Raw genomic sequence first — 27646 nt, 5'->3', positions numbered from 1 at the left:
TCCCGATGGCTCCACAGACTCTTTCAGCAGGGCTGGGACGGGTCAGACGGGTGCCCACTATGTTACTGGCCTGTTCCTGGTCTGTCAGCTGGATGTTGCTCCTTGTGTAGCTCTCTGAGGCCGGGTGTGCAGCAGGAGCTTACCTATCTGCAGCTCTCCATGCTAGCGCCGGAACAGGAAGTCCTCTTAGGACTTCTTGAAGAGGAGCTGCTATTTGGGCAAATTTAGGTATGAACCTGCGGTAGTACCCCACAAAATCTAGGAAGCTTCTGACTTTTTTGAGGGTTTTTGATGTAGGCCAGTTTTGTCAGGGTCTGGATACACTCTCTTAGCACTAACAATGTGCGAAATAGCATACCTTGGTCTGGAGTAAATGTCAGTTAGGTTTGATTTTTAGGCCATGGTCAACAAGGATTTGGAACACTTCCCTAAGGTGCTGGAGATGGTCCTCATAACTTTTAGAATATCCTATGGCATCATCAAGGTGTATAAGAGGACGGATTCAAAGTTCTTGTGGCCTAAGCACTTGGAAGGTCCCAGGGACATTGCAAAGACCGAGGGGCATACAGTTAAACTCGAACAGCCCCATGGGGGTGGTGAAAGCAGTCTTTTCTCTGTCCTGCTCACTCATAGGTACCTGCCTGTAGCCGCTGGCCAAGTCTAGAGTGGAAAAGTAGGCAGCAGTACCTAAGGCAGTTAAGGATTCATCAATGCGTGGTTGTGGATAGACATCTTTGTGGGTTACATTATTTAATTTGTGGTAATCCACACAGAAGCGGATGCCTCAATCTTTTTTTTTTACTAGCACAACTGGAGCAGCCCAGGGACTATAGCTGTCTCTAATGATCTGAATCATCATCTTCACCTGCTGATAAAATGAAGGGGGAATAGGTCTGTATCTTTCTTTTATAGGGGCATGGTCAGTAGTTGGGATGGAATGGGATATACCTTTTACTTTCCCAAAATCCATGCTATGCTGAATAAAAGGGGCTTATTTCTTCATTGCTACGTCTCTGACCTGAAGTTTAGTAGAAGTCTGATTATCCCTTATATGGAGTTTCTTCAGCCAGGAAGGTAGACTGGACAGACCGTGCCCCCTGCTGGACGTTACCTGCCTCTCTATCTAGTACGTCATCAGGCAAGAGCAAGGACACCTGGGCTACAAGTATGTACGTATTTAGCCGAACGGGGATGTTACCAATGTAATCAGGCGGATCGGGACTCTCCCATCATTAACTGTGGCTAAACTAAGGGGAGCCATTAAGAATGGGTGACCATCAATAGGTATGAGCTCCACCAACGCCTCATGCTCACTGCCATAAAGACCAGGCCGGGTTTGGCACGACAGAATGATCTCAGACATGGTGGAACTAAGAACGGTCTGACGTCTTTTACACGGGCTCTACCAACATAGCCCTATGGGTTGGTGAACTTTTGCTGCGCCATAAGGGCCTTAATGGTGGTCTTCAGCACTGTCTGCTGAGCCTATGATGCTGCGGGTATATTACTTTGCAGAGCCTCCAGCATTTCAACATAACAATTTCGGAGGATGTTCATATTCAACATTATAATAGGTACATTTTTGTCAGGCACGTTTACCACCAGAATACCTTGGTAATGCAATTCAGCTTTACAAGCCATAACTGTGGATTCCCAGTATCCCATTATTAGGACCGGTAAACCATTGCTGGCCACAACATTTATTAGCTGTCTAGAGGGGGGCAGCTTAGTACCTTTGGTGACCAGAACTTTTAAAAATCTATTTTTCTAATGGTGGTCACCTGTGACTCAGTATCTATCAACACAGGCAGTGGCGTACTGTCCACATATATTTAAAGGCAGGGGCCTACGTACTTAGAAATCCCTTTCGGGGTGTGTGGACCTAGTGTCTGTCCTCCCGGGGTACAGTCCTTCCCAGGGGTCACCTGTTTAAACGAAAGCAAGCATTGATTTCATGGTCAAACTGATGGCAATGATCATGAACTGGCTGCAGGGTACAGGGTTAACTTCCGGTCTGCCGAGGCAGTCAAGGCGGTAGCCTGCACTCAGGGACTAATGACAGGGGTGATGCATTTGAGTTCTCAAGCTCACGGATCTTTTTGCAAAGAGCTGCAACACTGCTGGTTAACTCGAGCATTTGCCGCTGCATTTCTAGCAGGGGCTCACTGGCAGCATCGCTGGACTGTTTGGCCTGCCTGTACACATCACGCCTGTGGGGGCGGGACAGCTTATCGTCACCCATCAAGTCATCCCGTACTTAGACGGCCTGGGGCTCCGTACCCAGAATTTTAATGGTCAACTCTTTAAATTTAATAAAAGTATCAGGTGCTGAACAGACAAAATTCTAAGTTGGCTCCAGAGGGTTTCTATCAATAAGCCCTCAATAAATTGTTCCCTCAAAGCCTGGTGCTGGCCACCTTCATATTCTCCTGAAGGGATAATGCATATTTCCTCAAAGTTTTACCCATTTTCTGTCTCTTATTAAAGAAACGTTTTTTTCATTTCTGCCACTGTAAGAACATTGAATATGGTCTGCAGGCACTCAAATATGTCTTCTACTGTTTTCTTATGTTTGCGTGGCCATGTTTTAGCATCTCTGGGGCAGCTCCTTCCAACTGTCCCATTAGTATTTCAACCTTTTGTTCAGCTGCTAGTGGGTACAATCTAAATACAACTTACATCTTTTCTCTAAACTCTCTGAGGGTATGATTCTCCCTCCTGTATTTGGGCAGCCATGGAGCTCCTAAACAATGCGGCATAGCTAATGGCGCGAAACAAGACGCATTAGGGCCTACCGATGCAGTATCTGCGGGCGCTACAGCAACTTGCGCAGAAGTGAGTGCGGGATCTGGGGCAACTACCAGACCATCAGCAAGCACTTGTTGGTTGCCGGAGGGATTGTTTTCTTCTTCAAACATTTTTGCACAGTCTTTTGAATTTTGGAGGTGGTTGCAGTTAAGGTTTGCAGTAATGCAACCATGTGTATGTGGCACACAGGTGATTTATCCTATTTGTGACACCAAAGTGGCAGGTATACAGCATCCAAGCGAGACACGCCAAAGTGGGGAATACCACGGTGATTGCAAGATGGATTTCACAGGTGGCTCTGCAATCTCTCCTGACAATGGCGACAAAGATGTCCTACTTGGTCGCAGCACAGTGGCAGAAAATACACATAAATTTCTTATTAAGATGAACGCTGCTTTGTCATGTGATGCCAGCACGTCATCCGGGACTGCTGTAGTCAATGGTGGAAATAATTTGACACAAGTCATGGTAGCTGTTTTGGTTAGCAAACCGGAAGTGCACAGTTTACTTCAGCTTTTAATGTAGTCCATACATGGTAGAATTAACAGTGGCAATATTGCAGGATAATAGCAGAGCAAACGGTTATGCAGTACAGTTGATTTACTTGTAAACACAGTTTTCTCTTCAACGCTCTTTTTCTCTATTTGAACTTGGAAGGTTACCCAGTATGAATTCCCACAGGCCTAGTTATCTATAGGGCTTACTGGAAGTAAATTATGCAGGTGTTGGAATTTCAATTAAGATGGCCGCTTTACTATCCCTGGCTTTGACTTCACTGTTTTAGTAGACTGGCTTCAACCTTACTCCACCTCACTGCCGGTAAGACTAGGGAGCTGGTGAATCCTTGCTTCCCTGAAGAAGAATGCTTGCTTCAGCTGCTCTTACTGCAGACCTCCTACTCCGACTGCATACGCAGACTCTCCACTGAGACACCTCCTTCACTTCCTGCCTTCTTCCCGCACTTTTACTCCTCTCCCCCTCAGCATACTGGCTCATACTACAGTTTCCTGCTCTGAACTCTCTCTCCTCCCCTCTACCAATCAGTGGGGGTATGACATACAGCCAATGATTAACCAGCTGTTGCCAAGCTTTAGCTTGAAAAGGGGAGAAACAGGGCTTCTCTGACATAAGACACTTTCTATGTCTTCTGGAAGCACATAGCAAAGTGTGACTACGAACGTGTGGCTATTCTGGAGGACCCTCTGAGCCACTACACGTGTATTTTCTTAGGGTAATGATGCATACTACTGTGTTTCTCCAAAAGTAAGCCCTACTTATCGCTTCACCCAATGAGTGTAAGATTTGGCTGAGCGGCGTTGAGCGATGGCCACGGCTCAGCCAAATTAAAAATCCCTCCCCCATACAGTGATGGCTATGATTGGCTGAGCGGACGCTCAGTCAATCACAGCCATTGCTCCGTGCATTCACTGTATGAATTGGCTGAGTGGCGGTGAGTGATGGCCAGTTCAAAAATCCCTCCAACACACAGCGATGACAGTGATTGGCTGAGCTGCGGCCATCGCTCACTGCTACTCAGCCAATTCATACAGTGAATGCACGAAGTTATGGCTGTAATTGGCTGAGTGGTGTTGAGGGATTTTTGAATTGGCTGAGCTGCAGCCATTGCTCACCACTGCTCAGCCAATTCAAAATAAGGCATCCTCTGAAAATAAGCCCTAGCACATATTTTGGGGCTAAAATAAATATGACACTGTCTTATTTCCAAAGAAACACGGTAGTGCACATAGTGCATCAGGAAGTCAGAGAAGTGCTGGGGCTTTGTTTGTCCCGGACTAAAGAGTCACTTTAAAGGGATTGTCCAGTTGACGGAGAACATCTTTTAGTGCCCACTGTGCTGAAATAAGAAAAGAAAGTGTCTTTGCCTCTGCCACCATAATCCACTGTTGCAGCCCCGCTGTGGTCCCAGCATTTGTTGTGATAGATAATGTCACCAAAATCAGACGACCGCAGCATCCAGTGGCTCATATCCCGAGTGCCATGATGCCAGGAGTTTGAGAACGTGACGCTGCAGCAGTTACCTAATTTCTGGTGACACCATCTGTCACAACAGACACCGTGACCACAGCGCAGCTGCAGTGCTGGATTGTAGCAGCAGAGGACGGGTAAGTACTGATCCTCTTCTTACTTTAGCACACAGTAAGGGTGGACACTCACTAGCGATATTTTCTTTCTTGCGCTGCGAGAAAACTCTCGCCTCGCAGCGCAAGAAAGACGCCGGTATAGAACCAGCATATCACTAGTGCTTTCAATGGGGCCAGCGGCAGCAGCGCTAGCCCCATTGAAAACATAGGGAGAATGCCGCGGACTTCTACCAGAGCTGTGACAGCTGTGGCAGGAGTTTCCTTCATCCTCTCGGGGACCGCAGGGATGAAGGAATCCTCTGCCACAGCTGTCACAGCTGTGGCAGAAGTCCCCGGCATGCTATCCCATTGCTTTCAATGGGATTGGCACTGCTGCCCATCCCATTGAAAGCACTGCTTTGTGCCAAGCCCCGCTGTATGATTATCGGGGAAGGGCTTGAAATATAAGCCCTTCCTCGATAATCAGCAATAAGTGTAAAAAAAATTACTCACATAGCCCTTAGCTATTCATTCATGAATAGCAATATCTTAGCTATTCATGAATGAATAGCTAAGGCTATGTGTCATTGGCTGAGCGCTTAGCCAATAGCTGAGCACTAGCTGCTATTGGCTGAGCCCTCAGCCAATCAGCAGAGCCCTTTCAGGAGGCGGGGATTTTTAAATCCCCGCCTGCTGAAAGAGCTTAATAGCAGTGCAGGGGAGCCAGCCGGAGGACGCGCCTGAGCGCCGGACAGGTGAGTAATTATTATTTTTTTTTGTTGATTATCGGGGAAGGGCTTATATTTCAAGCCCTTCCCCGATAATCATACTGCGGGGCTTGGCAGAAACCATTGCTTTCAATGGGATGGACAGCAGTGCCGATCCCATTGAAAGCAATGGAATACAATGCCGCGGACATCTGCCACAGCTGTGACAGCTGTGGCTGAGGATTCCTTCATCCCCGCGGTCCCCGCGGGCATGAAGGAAACTCCTGCCACAGCTGTCACGCTGTGGCAGAAGTCCCCGGCATTCTCTATCTCTTTTCAATGGGGCTAGCGCTGCTGCCGCTGGCCCCATTGAAAATACTGCCGATATCCCGGCGTGATGCCGATATCCCGGCGTGATGCCGTTTTTTTTCTCGCACTGCGCTGCGAGACTTTAACTTTACTCTCACATCGCAGTGGAGAAAAAAATGCTAGTGGGTGTCCACCCTAAGGGTGCTAAAAAAAAGAGCATGTTGTCTGGTAAACGAGAGCTAGCATCCACCTCTAGCGCTCACATTTTCTCTTGACAATTGCTGGGCTGCCCCTGCAAGCGCAACCACAACAACCCAGCAATTAAGGCTATTACACGAGAATGAAAGGCTCTCGTCTAATAGCAGCCTATTGCATAAGTGTTTCTTCCCTGCAAAATGCAGGAGGAACTATGCTGACTGTAGTTGGCAGCTGGACTTGTCAATGCAATTACTGACAAATCTAGGTATTTGCTGCAATCAGCGTTTTCCGACCTCTATTTTGCAAAGGGAGAAACATTGTCGTATAATAGCATCCTAAGGGCTCCTTCACACAGGCAATGCGATTCACTGCCGTTTAAACGCCCGTTCAGACACGCCAGGTGCAACGTAAACACGCTGCACCCCCGAATACCGTCGAGCAGGAGAAGAGAGTTTAGCTCTCCTAAGTTCCCTCTCCGCCCCTTAATGGTTGCCGGCGTAGGGAGGGGGCAGAAGCTAGTGTTCTAATCTCCAGCCCCTCCCTTTGCCGGCAAGGGGCGGAGATGGGGAGGGAGCTTAGCAGAACCGATAATAAACTCCCTCCCTATGGGACCGGCCAACATATTCTGGCCAAAAGATAGATCAAGACCTATTATTTCCGGATGGCCGATTTTACGCCCCCAAAAATCGCCTATCTGAACAAATGCATTGGAATCCAATGCATCAGATCATTGCAATTTTCAGGTTGGCGTTTTATAGCTAAATTGTGAATGAAGCCTTAGCCATATTTACACTGGAAGACTTCCTGCTGGCAACTCGCTCCTATCAAAGGTATAACAAGTTGATCAGTACTAGTTTCAGTCTACTTCCATGGGACATTGTATGCAAACGATACTGCAATTTAGTTATTGTCAGCAGCACATCCCTGTCTACACTTGATGTGCTGCCGACAACCAATTATTCTTTTTTTTATTTTAATGCCACTTAAATGAAACGATCAACAGCAAACAAGTGTTTTCTTATTTGTTGGCTGGGCACGGAGCATTGATCGGGAATGAGCATCTGAAACTGTGATCTTTCTATGGGTGCAACAGAACCTTCACCCTCAGCAGCCTGCTGCACCCAGAGATGGCGATGATGGCCGTTTCAGCTCATTACAGTACCCATTCCTTTTGGATTTTTGTATAGGACAGTAGTAAGAGGTATACAATCCTTATCGAGGAATCTTCTTACCGAACTGAGCACATTCATCCTCAATATTCTTCCCAGCTTCTTCCAGGATCTTCTTGGAGACACCTGTAAAGGATGGAGATAACTGCAGAGATTTGCTGTCACTGCTCTCATTGACTTCAATGGCACAGCTGTCTGTTTTTGTCTATGCTTGAATCAAAGCCTAAGGGTACAGTCACACATGGCAGTCACTGCGCAGCTGCCACAGCTGGGTGGCAGCAGTGATGCGGCTGAGAACCCCACTGGTGATGCAGGTCTGTGCAGCTTGCTAATGTATTAAGTGTTCACCAGCTGTAGGTTATTAATGTATGCGTGGTTTGCCTAAGGGCTCATTCACACTAACGTATACATAAACTGCTGCATGTATAACACAGCGTTTTACTACTGTGTGAGCCAATTCACCGACAACAGCTCCATAAATACCTGTTTTCAGATTGAATGTCTTATTGGTTGAGTTAACAATGACGTCGGTGTCTTCCTTGGTTATGTCTCCAATCTTCACCTGATAAGTAATGGATCCTATCTTCAGTTCATGAATGCCTGCTGATGGGGAGGTAACTTCCCCAAACAAACCTGCAGACATTTGAAGAGGTTATTTCCATTAATCATTCTAATACCAAAAGTCCAGAAAAGCTGTGTATAGATGTTTTAAAGACTATTGCAGTGTCTCTGGCATAAAAAATACAGTTACTATAATCTTTCCTTCCATTAGTCCCCCTTGGTGCTGTTGGAGTCTGGCTCTGGGCAGAATCAGTCTCCTTTCCCATCTGGCAGCTAACAATAAAGTTTTTTCTTACTTTTCTTACTTTCCCTGCAGAAAGTCTTTTTAACTATACTGCCATATATTGGCTTCTTCCTCTATAGTTACACCTCTGTCTAGAACATCTTGGAGGACCACACAATCCACTAATTATTTTCTGTGGTCGCTGTATGATGCTTCACCGTATGGAATTCCAGCATTTATTGCTCCCTTAGAGATAACTGCTGGTCATCAGGGAAACCAGCAGCGGGTGCAAATCAAGGGGAGCAGATGACAAAAGACCAAACTTCCAGTCCCTTATTCCCCACTGTGCAGTGTTACTATAGTATAATCTGAAAAAAAAAGGTTTGGTACGGTGTTAGCCAGTAGAATAAAATGTAATTGTACTCAGTAAGAGAAACCAGGTAATTTTGTAGATATGATACATTTTAATGGCTAACAAAAATACACGATGTTACAGCGAGGTTTTCCTCAGGGATAATGAAACAAAACTGGATGGGGCATGAAATATCATATTGAAGGGCAACTTCAAGTCGCAACATCACAGAAAAATTTGGGAGTATAAATTTATGGCTATTTTTGATACCCTCAAGAATGGTATGAACCTTGGAGTTGGGTTCTTGCATCAGTGGAGAATATAAAAAAGTCTGGAGGAGATCAAGAGGGGTGTCCTTGGAGGGAGCACCTAGGGGGCGTGTGGAAACACCTGAGGGGTGAGTGGGTCAGGGGATGGCGTCATCTCTTCCCAGGGAGAGCAACCGGAAGGGATGCTATTCCCAATCATTGCTTTACAGACCTGGTAAAAAGTCATACATTGATTTGAAGAAACGCTGCCATCCAAAAGGTGGCGCTGCAGAGGTATTGTTTCCCTTTCCTTATTTGCAGGTCTGAGGGAAAGATAACACACAGGCCTGTGACCACCTGACACCAATTTAGGCATCATAAAACTGGGGCATTCCTTGCCAGTGGACTAATTAGGTATTTACTTCTCTGCTCATCTGGTCTGGTATTGTTTTAAGTGCAAATTAGTCTCATATGTCTGTGCTTTTCATATGTGTACGTGTGTGTGTGTGTATGTGTATATATATATATATATATATATATATATATACCCCATCCAGCTCTGTTTCATTATGCCTGAGGAAGGATTGTAAGAGGTCCAGAAGCTTACATTAACATCACGTATTTTTGTTCGCCATTAAAAGGTATCATATCTACAAGATTATCCAACTAGAAGATAAGCTGTAGCAGCAATAATGGTGCAGTAGTTATGCCGAAGTTGTCTTTATTCCTCTGAGCACAGAGGAATAAAGACAACTTTGGCATAACTACTGCACCATTATTGCTGCTACAGCTTATCTTCTAGTTGGATGACACTTTTGTGGAGTCTATTGATCCAGACTCCTGCTGTAGCTGGCAGCTCTTTATCTGTGGGTCCTACCTTATTGGTTCTGTGGAGGAGTGCTGTTCCCATACTACTTGTATATCTACAAGATTACATGGTTTCTCTTACTGAGAACAATCACATTGTATAATAAGAACTCACCCTGAGATTTGTCTGACTTCTTCTTACTGGCGGGATCTTTGGTCTTTTTTTCAAGTTCAGTAGAAAATGCCTAAAAGCAACAAGAACATTACAGAGTGAAAGAAAGTCATTCATGGGAGTCGCCTGTATCGCCTTATAAAGTTGGATTTAGCCGAGGATCTGTCCACACCACTGTCAGAGGCGCTGGTGGCACTCTTGGTGGATTTGATTGAAAAAATAGCACTGCATAGAATGAAGGGAACCAGACTGACCCACATTATAAGCCAGTGAGGTCCAGTGAGAACCAGTCGTATCTAACATCCAGCAGGGTGTTGCAGCTTCCCTTAGAAACTGAAGCCACAGCCAAAGTGAGCCTTAGGCCTCATTCACATTGGCAACAAAGTCGCCCGATTTTGTTAGGTTGCTACAATGCTACAAATCGCATGTATGTGACGCCCATGCTTTCCTATGTATGTGAAGCCCATGCTTTCCTATGTGTTACTTCACAAGTGCAATGTTTTGTCGCATGCAACAACCAGTCACACAAACCTCGCAGGTCCCGCGATAAGCACGCGACTTGTGAGGTTTTGTAGCCCATGTTTCCCTATGGAGGCTTCCTCCCTGTTGCATTGCTTCGCACGAAAACACGGTTTCGTGCGGTGCGATGCAACTTTGATAGTAGGAAATTCTACTGTCAAAGCCATAATCTAAGCCCTAGCTGAAGGAAAAAAATTTTAAAAATACACATACATCACCTAAGAAGTTCTGTCAGCCCGGCCGATTCTTCTTCCCGGTCCTCGGCACTGGTCGTCTTCTTCTCTTTTGGCCGGGGATTGAAAAATCCCCGCCTCCTGGAAGCACTGCCTCTGATTGGCTGATGCTTAGCTAATCACAGCCAGCGCTCCATGAACCAATCACAGCCATTCATAGAGTGCTGGGTCTGATTGGCTAAGCGTCAGCCAATCGCAGCCAGTGCTTCGAGGAGGTGGGGAGTTTTCAGTCCCCAGCCAGAAGAAAAGAAGACGACCAGTGTCGGGACCGAGAAGAAGCTGCGGCAGATCCCTGGCCAGCGCTTCTAGGTGATGCATACTTTTTTTTTTTAGCTACAGCTTATTTTCGAGGAAGGGCTTATATTTCAAGCCCCTCCTCCCCAAAAATCCTCGCATTTGGTGCTACAAAGTCGTGGTATCACCGTGAGAAACCACAGCGATATCTCAAAGCTGGCAATTTTGTAGCCTGTGTGAAAGAACCCTAAGGGCACTTTCACTTGACAGTTTTTATGTTCATTTATTTGTAAGCCCAAACCAGGAATGGGTCTAAAATAGGGAAAACATGCAAATCTTTCCATTATACTTTCTTTCTACTTCTGGTTTTGGCTAACAAAAAAATTGAACATAAAAACTGTCGTGTGAAAGTACCCTAAGGCCGCATCCACATGGGCTACATGATCTCACTACAAAATAATTGCTACCAAACACATGTATGGGAAGCTCATGGTTTCCAATGGGTTCTTTCACATGAGAAATGTTTTGTAGCACGATTTTGTAGCATGTGTGAAAGAGGCCTTTTAACAGTGATGTTTCTCCACCATAAGGCCTCATTCACACGGGTGACATGGCATCACCGCAAGAAAATCGCAGCAATATTGCATCGCTGGACTATGCGATCTCGCTGTGGTTTCTCGCAGAGATACTGTGCTTTTGTAGCACCACATGCAAGGATTTTCAGGGGTTGGGGCTTGAAATTTAAGCCGTGCCATGAAAACAAGCCCCAGCTGCAGAAACAAAAATTGCTACAAAACGCATGTATGTGAAGTCCATGGTTTCCTATGGGTTCTTTCAGGCTACAAAACATCTCTCACATAAAAGAACCTATTGGAAACCATGGGCTTCACATACATGCGTTTTGTAGCAATGTCACAGAGGACCCCCTTCTATCACCTCAGAATTCCTTAAAGGGGGTTTCTGAGATTGTGGTTCTATATAATGCAGTGGTGAACATCAGAATTACTTCATATCTCACCTTAATCGTTTCCGTGTCACTCGGGTGCAGCATGAAAGTCACTATTTTAAGGTGCTTGTGGTTTCCTTTGCTGCTGAAGTTGAGGCACTCTTCATACATTATAGCAGCAACAGTGTTTTTGGGAAATCTTAGAATTCCGGTTCCCATAGCTGGGAATGATATTGATGGCATGTGATTCTCCTCTGCAGCTTGCAGGCAATCATTTACAATCTTCCTTAAAATCTGTTATAAAACATGTGGTGATAATTACATACAGAAGAGCAGCTGACGAAGTTCAGTATCACCTGAAGGGGTATTCCCATCAAAAACACGGTATACGCCGCAAGGGTATTCTTGTATCTTGTCACCACCAGGCTGGGTGAAGATGGGCTGAGGTGAAGGGAAAGCCTAGAGCCTCTTACTAACAGCCACATACACCCCCTTACTGATGTGTCCAGAGCTCTGTGCTAGCTACTGATTGTCTGCTTTTATACACACCTTTAGGGACCTTCAGGGAGCAATGCAAGAAAGAAATTGCGGCATGTGCTATTCTATCGCGTTATTCCGCAGCATGAGGTCTCCATTAATACAGTATTAAGAGAGACCTCCCGGCGACCGCGGAATAACGTGTGTTTAACGCCGCGGGAATTGCACGGACATAACCAAAAAGTCCCTGTTAGCAATTGCAGAAAAATGCACATTTTTCTGGGGTGTCCGGGAGGTCTCCTTTAATGCTATATTAATGGAGACCTCACGCAGCAGAAAATCGCGCTAAAATACAGCATGCCGCGATTTTTTTTCCGCAGCATAAATCTGCTGCAGCATCATACTGCCACGAGAACCGCTGCAGAAATCCCGCCTTAAAGGAGACCAGCGGTGATATCACATATGTGGGGTTTAGCTGAAATGTTTAATGTGCTTCATGAAAATAGAGGAAAGAAGAGCAAAAGAGGGTTTTTAAAAAAATAAAATAAAAAAATATATTTTTGTTTGTACACTATTGATTTAGTTGCTGACAAAGCAGGATGCCTGTATCTAGCGTCCTGTTGCCATGACAACCCAGCGCCACAGAGGGAGCTCCCTCCCTCTGTGAAGCCTTTCCACATCTCCACCAAACTGCTCCTCCTTGAAGGTGGCTGAAGGTGTATATAAAAGCAGCCAGTCAGCAGCTAGCACAGAGCTCTGGGCACAGTAGTGAGGTGGTGTATGTGTTTGCCAATAAGAATCTCTGGGCGTTCCCTTCACCTCAGCTCATCTCCACCCATCAGCTTGGTGGTGACAAGATACAAGAATACCTGCCACAAGTGTCTGGTAGGTTCAGGTTCAGTATAACTCTCCAGAATCCCTGCCTCCGTCTGCTGCATCCAGGCAAAGAATTAATGGCGAAATGCCCTGGCTCTCCACTAACCCTTTGGTCCTAGGGGCAAAATTTGTCTGTAGATTGGAGTAGGGGGCTAATAATAATTTCTCCTCTTCTTGCTTTCAGTTCTGCATTGGATCCAACAGTTCCTGGGCTCTTCTTCAGTCTTCCAAAATGGCCACAGGGCATCTCTCACTATTTGGTACACAGTGTGCATCAGTATTCAGACACTTCATCCTGCTTTTGGATTGGCCAGCACTGTTCATGTGAGTGGTACTGACCAATCAGGCAAATCTGGGCAGCACGCAGTGTGTTAAGTGCTGTGGCCATCTTGGAAGACCAAAGAAGGGTCCTTGGAACCTTCAGATCTGTGACAAAACGGCAAGAAAGCAAAGTGGGAGGTAATATTACTCCCTTTTTCCAGTTCTGGAACAAATTTTGTCTTGAGACCAAAAAGGCACTTTGATTTACATGCATTTGTTGATTTAATGCACACATGTGCGGCCAGCACTCCTTTCATTCTTCTCCTGAATGTACTTGCCTCTGCACTAGACGGGTTGAAACCTTCTTCTAGAGAACAGTGCAAGCCCCAGACATTATAAATGGCTATGATGGCAATAGACCTTTAAAGGAAAACATTCATAACAGTGGAAGTCACATGACAGGAAGTCAAAGAGGCTCTCGGTGTTACCATGGCAAGCCCAGAACAAGCACAATATTTTCTGCACTGTAGTAGTGAGATCAACAGAAAGTGTCATTATATAAAATCTATTCTGAGATGTTTTTAAAGTACTGAATCCATTAAATATTAGCAGAATCTGCTCTTAGGCATCCAGAGTAGAAAGACATCAAAGTATTTGTAAAAGATGTAACTTTTTATAGACTATAGGTTATAGATATGAGAACCCTTGTGGGAGCAGTCTGTCGGACTAGTATTCACTGGCAGTCAGGTTGGTTCCTGCTATTTGCCTCACTGAGGTTACATTCATCTGTGTGGGTTACCTTCTTACCTGCTCAGACGATCCTTTTCCCTCATCCCACTGGGGGACCACACAATGAATGACGAGGTCACAGGGCAGGTTACAGCTGTCCGTGACGAACACGCAGCCATCAGTCACTGGAGTTTGCGACTTCACTTTATTGAGAAGATCCTGTAGTTTAGTCCCGGCTGACCTGAAGATTGCACTGGACACGGCTCCAGACTGCAGGTCGAGATCTTTACCCACACTGTTCACAATCATATTGGTCTAAAGGAAATAACAGATTCCCATTAGTGAAGGATCGTGAAGTCTCTTACTAGTAACAGAGAGATTACAGATTGGGCTGAAACAGAGGAAGTGGGGGATTGTGGTGTTGTCTAATACTGGCTATAGAAGTCTATGCAGAGCAAGGAGGGAGACAGAAGCAGGGAGAATCACACAAATGTGCTGCTAGAGCTAATATTGATTTACAGCTATCGCAGTCAAATCTAAACTTCTCAATACTGCTGTATTGTGTCCTCTATGATGTTGTTATTTATTTGTGTATACTGCAGTTAGGGAGAATAAGCTTCTGTTTTCTCTATGTGCAGTGTATGGGAGACATAGCAGTAGTGTACACCCACCATGTTAGAGAGGTGTAGAAGAGATACTGTTTTCCTATGAGTGTAGTGTATGGAGACATCAGGTGCTAATGTACACCCACCAGCTCAGAGATAAAGAAGAGATCCCGCTCTGCAATGTGTGTAGTATATGGAGACATCATAGCAGCAGTCTACACCCACCAGCTCCGAGAAAGATAAAAGATCCTGCCCTCCTTTGTGTGTAATTTATGAATACATCATAGCAGCAGTCTACAACCACCAGCTCAGAGAGATCGGGGAGCAGGATCTCTTCTTCTGTATGTGTGCAGTGTATGAAGACCTTATAGCAGCAGTCTACACTCACATCTCAGATAGAGAAGAGATCCTGCTCTCGTGTGTGCAGTACTGTATATGAATATATCATAGCAGCAGTCTACACCCACCAGTTCAGGGAAGACTGCAAATTAGAGATGGGGTTTGTAGAAGAGAAAACCGTCAATAAATGTAGGATACTAGTCATATAGTGGCTAACTATAGTGTTAGTCCTCATGTACACACAGGACAGCTTATTCTAAAAAGTTATCTGGAATTGTGGGCACACTAAGGTATGATTTAAGTGAAAAATGATGATTTGGGATAAAGAAAGCACAATAGTTCTGTAAAAAAAAGGAAAAATGTCATTTTGTTTCAGTATTTACCAGCATTATACTCACAGTTGAATCTTGGATATTTCCTTGTATCATCTTGATTTTTATCCCTTCCTTGGTTGTCACCATTTGACGATCAAACTTGTTTGCAGCATCAGCTTTCTTCTGGTCTTTTTGAGACTTAATTTTTTTCTTCTCTTGTTTTGAGGAAAACTTGATGTTTTTCTCTTCATATTCTTCACTCAAGAAATGGGTGAACGCCTTAACAATGTCATCCTCTCTGTCTACGAGGTGGATGTATCTGATGGAGCTGGTGCCTTGCTGATTTTCCATGTGCTGTTTGATGGAGGTAACAATGCATTCTGTACATATGTCCACCGGGTATTCACAGGCAACAAAGCTGGAGGCTGAAATTGCAATAGAACTGTGACCTTTCTCGGCAGCCTGATCCAGGCCGCTCTTTATCGCTTTACGTAGCTGACGTTCACTTTTGGAGCTTGATTTCTTATCCCATTTTGGGCTCACTGCATGGATCAGCTGCTTACAAGGCAAATTGCCTGCATTAGTGATGATCGAATCGCCAGCTTCCAGTTTCTTTTCTTCTTGGATAACAGATTCACACTCGGCCCGAACTGCATCATTCAGTAGGGACTCCACTAATCGTCCAATAGGCTTCAGATCATCACTGGCTGCAATAACAGCCACATCGACCTTGTGATGGTACGGGTTATCTTTGTATACAGCAATTTTGACCCCGTTTGGTAACATTACGTGGCAGTGGGGTTCTTTCAGATTCATTTCAAGTGCTGCTGCTTCTCCGTCACCATCCTTCTGCAAGCATATCACACAGCTGTACTTCAGCCACATGTTGTTAGTGTGCTGCTCTTCATTCTCTATACAGAACTTTTTGGCTCCTGGTTTATCGATGTAAAGAGTTTCAGAATGAAGCTCGGAGAGGAAAGAACGTAGATGTTTCTCCTCATTCTGGACACGCTGCTCAGGTCCAGATAGAGAGATGATGATATTCTTCTTTGAGACGTTCACGTTGTCCTTAATTGCATCTAATATCTTCTTATTCTCAATAACCTTCATGACGGCCCTTGATTTCACCACAATGTCCACTTGCACCTCTGTGTTCTCCTTCAGGAATTGATCGATCTGTTGGTGGGCAGTTTGTACAGATGAGAATAGACCAGAAATCACCACCTCGCTTGCTGCTTCGGCAAGAAGTGCCTCGATTGCCACAGTCATCGTCTCGACATTCAGCTGTGTGGTAACAGTTTTTTTAAGGTTGTCCCATTCAGGTGTCTGTATAACCCTCTGGTCTTTAAGACTAATCCGTCTACAGGCCAAATCGTTCTTCATCTGTTTCTCAGCTTCTGCTATGTCTTTCTCGAAAGAAGCCATCAACAGAACATCACTTTTTCTCACTTCCATCATAGCATTTATATTGTTCCTTGTGAAGATGATGGATGAGAGTTTTTGTTTGTCTGCTGCCAACAGAAACTGGATGATCTGAGGATCTTGGTTGACGGCTCTGGACTTCATATCTTGCTTAGCACTGAGAATTTTACATTTGGCATTTTGCACTTCGGCTTTTGTTCCACACAATATGACGTTTCTCGTTGTTGAATCATATTCCATCTTCAGGTTTGAGGAATCTTTCTGGAGGCTTCTTTCCAGATGAGATGTGTACAGAAACTTATAAATGTCAGGCTCGATGGGCACGGCATCTTCCACCTGCATCAGCTTATTAGTTTTTTTGTCAACCAGTTCTTTGAAACTTGACTCTGTCTTAATGAGATCCTCAAGGAGGCCCACAAGAAAAACCTTCTCAGCCACCATGTCTGCTTTGAAGAATATGCGGTTGTATGTTGGGCTGGAGAGCTTTTCTTTAAGAACTTCCCAGACAGCGTTCTTCACGTCACAATCTCGGACTTCATATTTGGACATAAGACGTGAGAACTCATCATGGACTTTCTTGTTCCAGTTTGGGGCTATCTTTGCCATTTTTCTATATTGTGCCAATAGCTCACGGGGGACAGACAGCCTGACGACTGGTTCCTGGCAGTCTGGAGCTGGCCATTGGACCTCACAGTGGTGATTTCCCAGGTGGCTCTCTATATCTTGTTTTATCTTTGGATTATTTGAGAAAAACTCAATCAAGTACATATTTAAAGGAAATTCTACAGGATGTGGGGATTCGACCAGAGGCGGCTTCTTCCCATATAAACATTCGCCAATGGATGGATAATAGGGAAACACGGAAATTGCCTTTTTATTAATATTATGTGACTTTCGCAGTACAGACTTTACAACTGCAACAAACATGAAGAAACACGCAGTTATAGTGACAGCCCAGAATCACATTATACAGTATGGACAACTGACCAATCACAAAAGCATTTTCCACCTCTGATCAGCACTCTACAGTTATATATAGAATTCATCTCCATAAACTAGCTGCCCTGTACATTATAGGGGCTCAGTTAAGCTATTATGGGGTATTTGTCCACAGACTTGCTGACTGTTTCATTTAACAGCCAGCAGAATAGTAAGTTCAGCTTTGGAGTAAAATGCAGGATAAGTATTGAAGTGTAATGTACATAGTGACTCCCCAGCAGAATAGTGAGTGCAGCTCTGGAGTATAATACAGGATGTAACTCCGGATTAGTACAGGATACGTATGGAATTTCCCCTGATCCCCACCAAAGATTTACCATCGACAAAATGCCCCCAACATGTGGATAAGTATCATCCACTTGCCTGTTAGTGTAATCCACTTTGGTTTTTGCCTGCACAAATTTGCAAGTAAAAGCAGCAATGCATCTACTATGTCTGAATTCACTCTTAGGCTAATTGTAGCAGTTTCAGACACTGTGTTGAAGCCTCAGGTGTAGTAGCCACAGGTCTGGAGAGTAGTCAGGAAAAGCCAGGAGTCAGCAACTGGAAGTCTACAGTTTGCAGTACAGGTAGCGTAGTCAGAAGGGAAGCCAGGGGTCAGTATCAGAAGGTCTATGTCAGGGATCGAATCCGGGATCTTCTGTGCTCCACTCAGTAGTTCTCCCTGTTGAGTCATTCAGCCCTTTGGACAGTTCCCCTGCATGACTTTTGCATTATTACCAGATCCTGCAAATCCAGTCCCTGCAGACTATAAAAGCTTGGCCCTGCCTCTGCCCCAGAGCAAGATTATTGTGCTTGCTGCCTCTAGTCTAGCTCCTGCTACTATTGCTCCTCTCGATACTATTGCTGAGACATACTGATACCGACCTCCTGGCTTTCCTCCTGACAACAATACCCGCCTCCTCCATTTGTACTACAGACCTTAGACCATGTGATATCGACCTCCTGGCTTTCCTCCTGACAGTGATACCTGCCTCCTCCATTTGTACTGCGAATCTGAGACATACTGAATCTGACGTATGGCTTTTCCCTGACTACTCTCTGGACCTGCACAGTTGCTACACTCGCGGTTCCAAACCTAGTTTACAGTTGGATAGTAGATGAGGCTCTAAAATAATGTGGCTCATATTCTATGCGAGATTTACGCGTCTCACGTTACACAAATATTGCACAATTTTCTCTGTTGTGTAAAAGCAGCCTCATTGTATGATTAAGATGATCACTTAGTTTTCAACATTTTTGCTTGAAGTCATTGAACAGAAACTTGAATTGTTAACCCAGTTGTAATCTGTCCATAGTGATGATGATCACATAGACTGAGATAGTGATGCTCATAAAGGTGGTAGCCTATATATAGCAGTAGTACACAGCAGAAGATCCGGGGCCACTTACCTTCCTCACTCTCAAACGTAATCAGTGCTGCACCCAGATCCGCTATCATCTCCATCCTTTCTATAGATCCACCTCCATACTTTGGATTCTCAAAGTAAAGTGCAATCATTTCCTCGGATGTGTTAGGGGTGAGCCCCTCCGCCCGGATCATTCTGCTTTCTTCCAGGCATTTCACTCTCAGATTGTGCTGTGTCGCTGTGGGGTGATCGGAGAATTGTCCAATGAAACCTCCTTGGATGTCTATAAAAATAGATCCAAAAGTGTTTAGCTGCAATTACGAACTTCTACACAAACTTATATACAGGTTCAGTCAGTAGATGTCATAATGCATAGAGAGGATGGACTGTAGCACTAGGCCGCGGCTGAGCTGGGGTTAGACCATCTGCGCAGCTACCAGACCCCAAATTGCGGTCCACAGCCAGGTTGTTATTGTTAGCCGTTTAATCGTTCATGACCCTCGGCGACCCTAAAGGCGAGCTCCCTCCATGTTTTTTGGTTTTGCACTGCTTCTTTCAGTTGTGTGATATCCATGCCAGTATCAGCTCTGACAGTATCAGCTATCATGTTCTTTGGCGGCCGGGTCTTCTTTTGCCGCTGATCTACACAAGCATTATAGATGTTTCTAGCAACTCTGCTCGCATTACATGGCCAAAATCTGTGAGTCTAAGTCCAGTCATCTTGTAGTCCAGTGATATATCGTGTCTTATACGATTCAGGACTTCTCTGTTTGTTACTCTCGCCGTCCGGGGCATACGCAGCAGCTTTCGCCAGCACCACAGCTCATACGCATTAATCCTCCTTCTATCAGCTTTTTTCGCAATGGGGAATATGTTGGTTTGCACTATCCTGCGTTTAGTTGCTATACTGATATCCCTACTTTACCAGATTTTGCCCATATTTATTATTGCACTTCGCCCTAATGCTATCCTATGTTTTATGTCTGCTATAGATTCTCCAGCCTGGTCAATTTTTGAACCAAGGAAGATGAAGTCTCACACGCATTCAATGACCACATTGTCAATTTTGATTTGAATTTGGCCATTTTTTGCAGTTCTCATAATGTTAGTCTTCTCTAAATTCAGGTAGAGGCCCATTTTTTCACTTTCACTTTTAATCTTACATATCAGCGGCTTCAGACCGGCTTCTGTTTCTGCAAGCAGAGTTGTGTCGTCCGCATAACTGAGATTGTTGATGTTTCTTCAACCTATTTTCACCCCGATCTCCAATTCGTCTAGGCCCATTTTCCGCATGATCACTTCCGCATATAGGTTAAACAAGAAGGGTTAGAGGATGCAGCCCTATCGAACGCCTTTGCCGATCCCAAACAAATCTGTGTCCCCATACTGTGGTCTCACAGCGGGTTCTTGACTGGTATAAAGTGATTCGTGAGCTATTCTGAAGGTTTGCTCGGACAACCAATAGCGTCGTTTTTTCTGCTTCCTATAGGTGAGATGCTTTCTGGCTGTTCCCATTACTGTGGACTGTACATCGTGCTATAGTTCCTCTGGATGCTTTTCTGATGTGTCAAGCAGTTTGAATCGGTTTGCTACCTCAATTGTTTATGATTGGGGGACTTTAGGGGGAGGTGTCAAATTTTCTCAATGAAGCACCTTTCTTAATGCTGTAACATTGAGATGTTCACTGGCTTACCAAGTGTCCGGATAGCAATGATACAGTCACTGATTGTTCTAAAACTTTCTACTGCCTTTGAGGTCTGCTTGTTTGTAATAAAGGCGACTCCATTCCTCTTGTTTTCCTCGTGTCCGCCATAGTGCAATGTGAAGTCATCGGACTGAAATCCATTACCTGTCCAGTGCAATTCGCTAATCCCATGAATATCAATGTTAAGTCTTGTCATTTCGCGTTTCACAATGTCCAATGTCCCTAGACTCATGCCACATATTCCATGTTGCTAGTATGTGAGCTTTGGTACAGTGCAGTCCTTTCCTTTCATTATGAGCTGCATCAGCAGCTGGGCTTCCCCAGGGCTTTTCCCCAGTTGTGTCATGATGAAAACCCCAACTACTTGTACTCAGACCTTGCTCTTCCCTAGTAGCATTTATTGAATCCTTTGGCCTAGGGGAACCTGCCATTGGATACCATATCTGAATCATTTGAGAGATCTTTCATAGGGTTTCCAAGGCGGAGTTTTTACAGGGTAGGTCGCCATGTCTTTCCCTGACCCTCCCCATTTATCTGGGCTTGAGACCGCTGTATATGGATGACTCCTACATGCCTGGGTTACTGTGTAAAAAGTTTGGGGGTCATTGTTAGTCCTTATGCACATGGCCATATTACGATTCCGTACAACTTTCAAGTCGTAAGATGCCATAATAGAATTCTTGTAGACTTCAATGGGGCCTACTGTACTTCAGTATGCCTCAACTCTCATGCACTGAGCATCCAAGGGGATGTCCTATAGAGTCACTGTATGTCCCGCTCATAGAGTGGGTCCCCAGCAGGGACCCCCCATCCACATCTATAAACTCCATATATCATAGTAGACATATAGGTAGCAGCTGTCTTTATGTGACATTCCTTTCATTTCGCTCACTATTCTGAGCATAAGCGGTAGAAAACGTTCATAAATGAGCCACAGCAGCCACTTCCCTTTCTACTGACACAAACTAAGACGTCATTAAGTATGTGAACACCATTCTTTTTCTTGTTGTAATTGCACTAGAAAAGTGGCAGTGTTGCAGTAGTTAGGGCTCACTCACAAGGGCGTATTTAATACGTGCATAATACAGGCAGCATAAATCCTTATACTTGCATTGGGGTTGGCAAACATGCCTTTTTTTCAAGCGTGAGTGAAAGACACAGTAAATACGCATGCAAAAAAAATGCAGCATGGACCAAAATACGCAGTAAATATGACCAGCTTCGGTCCGTGAAAATGCTGCACTTGAAACTGCATATGCTCTTGTGAATGAGTTCAGCTAATGATCCAGTCCCACTGGAAACGGCTCAGCGGAGCCGCTGCCCTCTTATACACGTGCTACCATCTTGTTCTATCAAGCCAGTTTTTTCATCGTACCGATGTCACAGGTGAAGGTGATGACGGCAGATTTGAGCTCAGGAATAATCTCCACATAGAAGTCCGTGTCCACGTCCCTCTCGCTGACCTTCTCCACCAGGAGGTTCAGCAAGTCTGCAGAGCACGAGTCCTGGACGTTCTCTATCAGGACCCGCGAGGACCGGCTGCTGGCTGTCGTCTTTTCACCATGCTCGGCCTTCACGGTCACTGGGAGTTGGGAGGAATAGGAATGGTTAACTAGCATGAAACACATTCATCTAGGCAGATTAATTCAGTGATGACATCATTGCCCTGACCCACCCACTCTTATTATATGGTAATCTACCAGTGCGCTATTATATTATTACTGAGTATTAACCCCTTAGTAATTACCCCATAGTATTTTTACGTCCTGCCTAAGTGGGGTTTAATCCCCAAGGCCGTAAAAACACGCTCTCTCTGGAGATTAAAGCCACATGTGCTGTGGATGTGACAGCTCCGGAGATAGCAGACAACCTGGAGCTGTCATGAGGGGCCACGGGGAGCGACCCCCGGTCATGCGAGCGAGTAGTGCCTTAGCCAAGTATCTCCCCACTCGTCTGTAAAGATTCGGCTGCCGGCGTGGGTGACAGGTGAGTTGCAGCGGTGAGCAGGGGGAAGGGGGGGGAGAGAGGGAGAGAGAGATCTCCCCGCTCCCCCGCCGCTCCCAGCCCCCCATCGGCCCCTGAATCTTTACAGACGAGCGTGAGGATACTCGGCTAAGGCACTACTCGCTTGAGTAGTTAGCCTTAGCGAGTATACTCGCTCATCTCTACTGTTATCCAGTGGATAACGGCGATTGCATAAAAATAAACAAAAAGTCAAAGTTTCAGCTCCCCTTACGGATCGCATTGTCTTTCCAGGACCTTATGTCACCTTTTGCACGTGTGACAGACGTCAAATGATACGCACATGCGTAGAAGGCTTGGAGGCCCGGGAACTTTAAAATCACCCTACTCCTGGCTAGTATGAGTGTCTGAGAGCAGGAAGATGTCACCCGGAACTTCTGTATGCGGTTCCTGATCACATGATCGCCGTTATCCAGTGGATAACAGGGATCATGTAATGTAAAAAAAGTGTAAAAAAACAGAAAAAGAAGTATAAAAAGTCTAAATTTCATCTACTCTCACAGATCATAAGCCGCGGATTGCCAGGATAATTTAAAATCTCCCTTCTCCTGCTACCAAACGTAGCCGAGAGCTTGGATATTTCACAGAGGACTGCGGTACGTGGTCCCTTGTTACATGATCACCATTATTTTTGGATAGCGGCGATCATGTAAAAGTAAAAATAAGTTTCACCTCCAATCCATGAGGGGAGGTGAAATTACTTACCTAAGGCCTCTTGCGATGTTCCCAGACAGAATCTTTATCCACGGACCTTTCCCCAGCTTTAGTGCATACGCCCGTCTCCAAAATGGCAGGCACAGGCGCAGAAGCTGGGGAGGGCCTGGAAAATTTAAAATCTCTTTGCTCCTCACTACTAAAGCTAGCCGAGAGCCTGGAGAAGTGACCGAGGGTCGCAGTGAGTGGTCCTCAGTCACGTGATCGCTGTTATTTAATGGATGATTTGTATTTAAATAGAAAAATTTCCCCCGCGCTCCTGGGTTCCAGTAGAGATGAAGGACACAATGTCCATAAATAATTTTAAATAATTTATTGGTTCTTTTGCTACGCGTTTCTGCGGGCTTACCCGCTCTCTTCAGGCATAACATTACACAGCACAGTACACTTTTTTATATACACGCTAATAGCTCATGGAAGTGCTCAGACGCCGGCTTTCGGAGCCGCCCTCTGCTTCATGTGAGATAACACGTCATTAATCAGTAACCCTTTGTATACTATCAGGTTTCTCTGTTTCTAAAAAGCAGCAGAAAAAAACCTGCTATTTAAAAGTCCGTTCGACTTGCTTATACTATTCGTTATCTATTACATTCCACAAATTTAAAACCATAAATTATCTATATCAATAAATAATTACTACAATTTTATTCTAAAATTAGAGATATTACTTTAAACGAATTAACAATAAATCACATTTTCCCAATTTTTCTGTTATATAAATTCTATGAAACCATCATTCATTTTTTCTCTCATAAATGGACCCATTCCGTTATAAACGACACATTTTTTATATAAAAATTATCTAAATAATTCATAAATGAATTCTAAAATTGTCATTTGCTTAAAATATTCCATTTTAAAAAATTCCATTTCTATTATACTAATATTTCTATTAATTATGTCCTCTATTTATTATATTTCTATGTATATCAACTCATGTTTTATCGTAACATTAACCCTTTATGATTAACTCTTTGTATCTCTCATCATCTCTCATTCTGTTTAGTCCCTTTAAATCAGATTTTTTCAGATTTTTTCTAACACTTCGTTAAGCCCTGTTGGTTGCAGGGTTTGGAGTTTGTATATCCAAAACATTTCTTTCCGTTTTAGCTCATTCATTGATTTGCTTGTTATCTGCTCTATTGGTGTAATTTTCAATGTTCTCGATTGGCATTTGTGTTGTTCAGAAAAATGCCTAGATACACTGTGTTTTGTGTATCCTCGTTTGATGTTATATTTATGATTAGCCAATCTGGCACGGATGGCATTTTTTGTTCTTCCGATGTATTTTAACCCGCATTCACATTCTAGCAGATATACAATATATGTGCTATCACAGCTTAATCTATTTTTATACTGCACTATAATATCTTTATCTTCTATTTTTAGTTTGAAACTATCTCTCTTTTGTTGTATATGCATGCAACATTTGCATCTAGTTTTATTACATCTAAAAACTCCTTTTTCTGATCTATTTTTCGTAAGGGAACTTTTTATATTTCTATTTTTATCTTTCAATTCTGCCTTTGAGGGTGCGATGATGTTCTGTAGTGTTTTGTTCTTCCTGAAAATTAATCTGGGTTCAACTTCTAAAACGGGTTTTAAAACAGGATCGTTAAGCAAAATGGGCCAATGTTTTTTTAAAAAAGCCCTATTCACAGACGTGACTTGGTTAAAAGTAATAAATTTTATTAAGTTTTATCTAAAAAAACACGATTGGGCACAACAAAGGACACAACACAAAATCTAAGTTGTAATGGAAAGGCGTTAACCCACCAAATAGTGGATAGAGAAATGATTGGTGGGTTTCAAAATTACAACTTGGTATTACTTCTGATACTCCGTATTTCTTAATGTCGCACGTCACATAGGAATACAGTCTGCATGGGGGCTGTTCATGGATTTCCCAAAAACCGGAACCCCAATTAGATATCTGTAGTTTTATTAATATAATGACAGAATTCGACCAGAGATACTCAGGTTGCGGAAAGGTGATGTTCAACCTGAGGAAGTGAATATCTCTGTCAAAAATACTGCCTAGTGGGCTGAAAAGTTTTTAACAGCTCAAAAGGACAGTATGTCAAGGAAATTGATTTTAGTCAATTTTTATTCCTTATAGCCAGTACTCCTACTCATGGCGACAATGTTTGAGCAGAAACTTTCAGATTGCAAGAAAGTGATATTCAACCTAAGAAGATAGTTATCTCTGTCAGAGCTTGTTGCCTAGTGAGCTGAGACTTGTGAACGGCTCAAAAGGACAGTGTGTCAGAGATTTTAATTTTGTCAATGTTTTTTACTCATTATAAACAGTACTCCCACTCTACGCGTTTCACCACTGAGTGTACGTGGATCCTCAGGAGACTTAGTACTTAGAGAGTAATAATAACAACAATAATGTTTACAGAGTTATGATGGTAACCAATTAGGGTATCACTCCATAGATAGAGTATCACTAAAATATTTAATCCTCAATCAGGAAATGAGCTCTTAGCGTTCAATTTGAGCTAGTAGGGTTTAACCTCGGTGAGGGGATAGATAAAGATTGTAGGTACAAGGTTCATTTCTTTCAAATGTTAAACCCTTCTTCTCTATCAATCCTACTTTCAATAGTCCCATGCCAGGTGTAATGGTCAATAGGATCTCCTTACAATGAGAGTAGGGATAAAGAGTACTACATGCATGAGATTACTGGGTTTGGAATTTTGGTCTGGAGGTAATAACTCTAACAGATCCAAATCCCCTATAATTGAGTGAAGGAGGTTTCAAGTCCTAAAGTCCTTAACTACTCATGCAAATACAAGCAATGAGGCCGTTAGCATAGCAGGACAAGGAGTCAATCCTCCCTAGGTACAGAGGAGTATTTTTCCCTACACCCTCCTTTCTTTTTTCTATCTTTTTTCCCCCTTTTCCTCTCTCCCAGTAAGCTCAAGGTTACTGCATGGACAGCAATCCCTACAGAAAGATAGAGTGCTCAAGAGGTCAGAGCATGACATAGGTTAGTTCCCATCGCCTTGATGGTAGGCTAGGGAGTGGGGGCCGTCAGGAAAAGTGGTGCTTAAATAGCTCATAGCCACACCTCCTAATGGGTTGGCCCCTTCACGGTAGCCAGTCATATTTAACCAGGAAGTAAATAGAGACCATGTGAGATGGTCTCACGCTGATCTCAGTTGTCGAGCCTCATGTGGTGCAGAGTGTAAGCTCTCGCCTACGACCTGAAGGTTTGCAAGTTTGATCCCCGCATGAGTCAGGTAGCCGGCTCAAGGTCGACCCAGCCCTCCATCCTTCCGAGGTCGGCAAAACGAGAACCCAGCTTGGTGGGGGGTAATAAACAATAACTACCCGAAAGCGCTGCCTAACAAGTTGGCGCCATACAAATGCCATGATTTGATTTGATTTGATTTTATGCAAGCGTGGAAGGCCGAATGATAGCAGCCCTCCATCTAAACGGACATATGTTACACTAACCTACTTGTCGATCAGTGTATATGATTGTCAATAAGATGTTAGGTGCGCTATGTGATCGTAGAAGCGCGCCAGAGAGGCGTTGTTATTCCGCTAACGTCACATCGTTGTAGGTGCGCCGACGTGATGACGTATGTACGTCTGGCGTCACGGCGCTCCTAGTCTCGGAAACTCCGGAGAGACTAGTATTAAGATGCGCCGGCGTCACGACGTGAAGCGTCCAACGTCAGCGCGTTACCTATCACCAGGACAACTGAGTAAACAGCTTACTTCCTAGCATCGCTCACCGCGATGACGTATAAGGGGGCGGTGATATGCGATGCCGGGATATGACCCGGGTCTATGACCCTCCGCCTTGGAGCAGATGAAGAAGGTGGTTTAAGCCAATCCGAGGGCATATATCGATCCCCTATTGATGGTGGGATATAGTCATGTCTGAGAACATCAAAGCCGCTGTTCAGGTTGACATTGATATGGGACAGCCTATTGATGTTGTATTAACAATTCTAAGAGAATCTCAATTATGTTTTGGGTCATTTGTTGTAGATGATAGAGACTCTCATACGGAATCTACTTTATTAGTCACCTTAATATCACATAGATTTAAAGGGAAACTTGGCCAAATTATTAGATTAGATCAGATGAAAGTAAACCTGATAATATAAATGCGTTTTGTAAATTATTTCATTGTCAGGACCGTTCGTCCTAGGGAATAATGGCCAAGGGAAGGTAAGTAAATCTTTCAAAGCAAGGTGACCCAGGCTATCAGAGGGTGGAGGAAGTTGACAGATACTTGATGTTTCCC

At 44.1% G+C, this 27646-nt stretch overlaps 2 protein-coding genes across 2 annotated transcripts in view; one reads left to right on the top strand and one right to left on the bottom strand.

The window, feature by feature from the left end:
* LOC136576196 (protein mono-ADP-ribosyltransferase PARP14-like) overlaps positions 1-27646 on the top strand; it is a 913674-nt gene that overhangs the window by 365947 nt on the left and 520081 nt on the right. The gene's annotated exons all lie outside the window — the stretch shown is intronic.
* Positions 1-27646, bottom strand: part of LOC136577386 (protein mono-ADP-ribosyltransferase PARP14-like) — a 69235-nt gene that overhangs the window by 39217 nt on the left and 2372 nt on the right. The window contains exons 2-9 of the mRNA XM_066577294.1: positions 22019-22225; positions 18982-19221; positions 15253-17504; positions 13989-14225; positions 11640-11861; positions 9639-9708; positions 7756-7905; positions 7336-7398 (exon numbers count right to left, since the gene is read on the bottom strand). Of these exons, the coding sequence (XP_066433391.1) occupies positions 7336-7398; positions 7756-7905; positions 9639-9708; positions 11640-11861; positions 13989-14225; positions 15253-17504; positions 18982-19221; positions 22019-22225 (3441 nt within the window). The remainder of the gene's footprint in view (positions 1-7335; positions 7399-7755; positions 7906-9638; positions 9709-11639; positions 11862-13988; positions 14226-15252; positions 17505-18981; positions 19222-22018; positions 22226-27646) is intronic.

The sequence above is a fragment of the Eleutherodactylus coqui genome, chromosome 8 (genome assembly GCF_035609145.1).
Source record: "Eleutherodactylus coqui strain aEleCoq1 chromosome 8, aEleCoq1.hap1, whole genome shotgun sequence".
In the NCBI taxonomy this organism is placed as follows: domain Eukaryota; kingdom Metazoa; phylum Chordata; class Amphibia; order Anura; family Eleutherodactylidae; genus Eleutherodactylus; species Eleutherodactylus coqui.
This window is presented reverse-complemented; position numbering and strand designations above follow the sequence as displayed.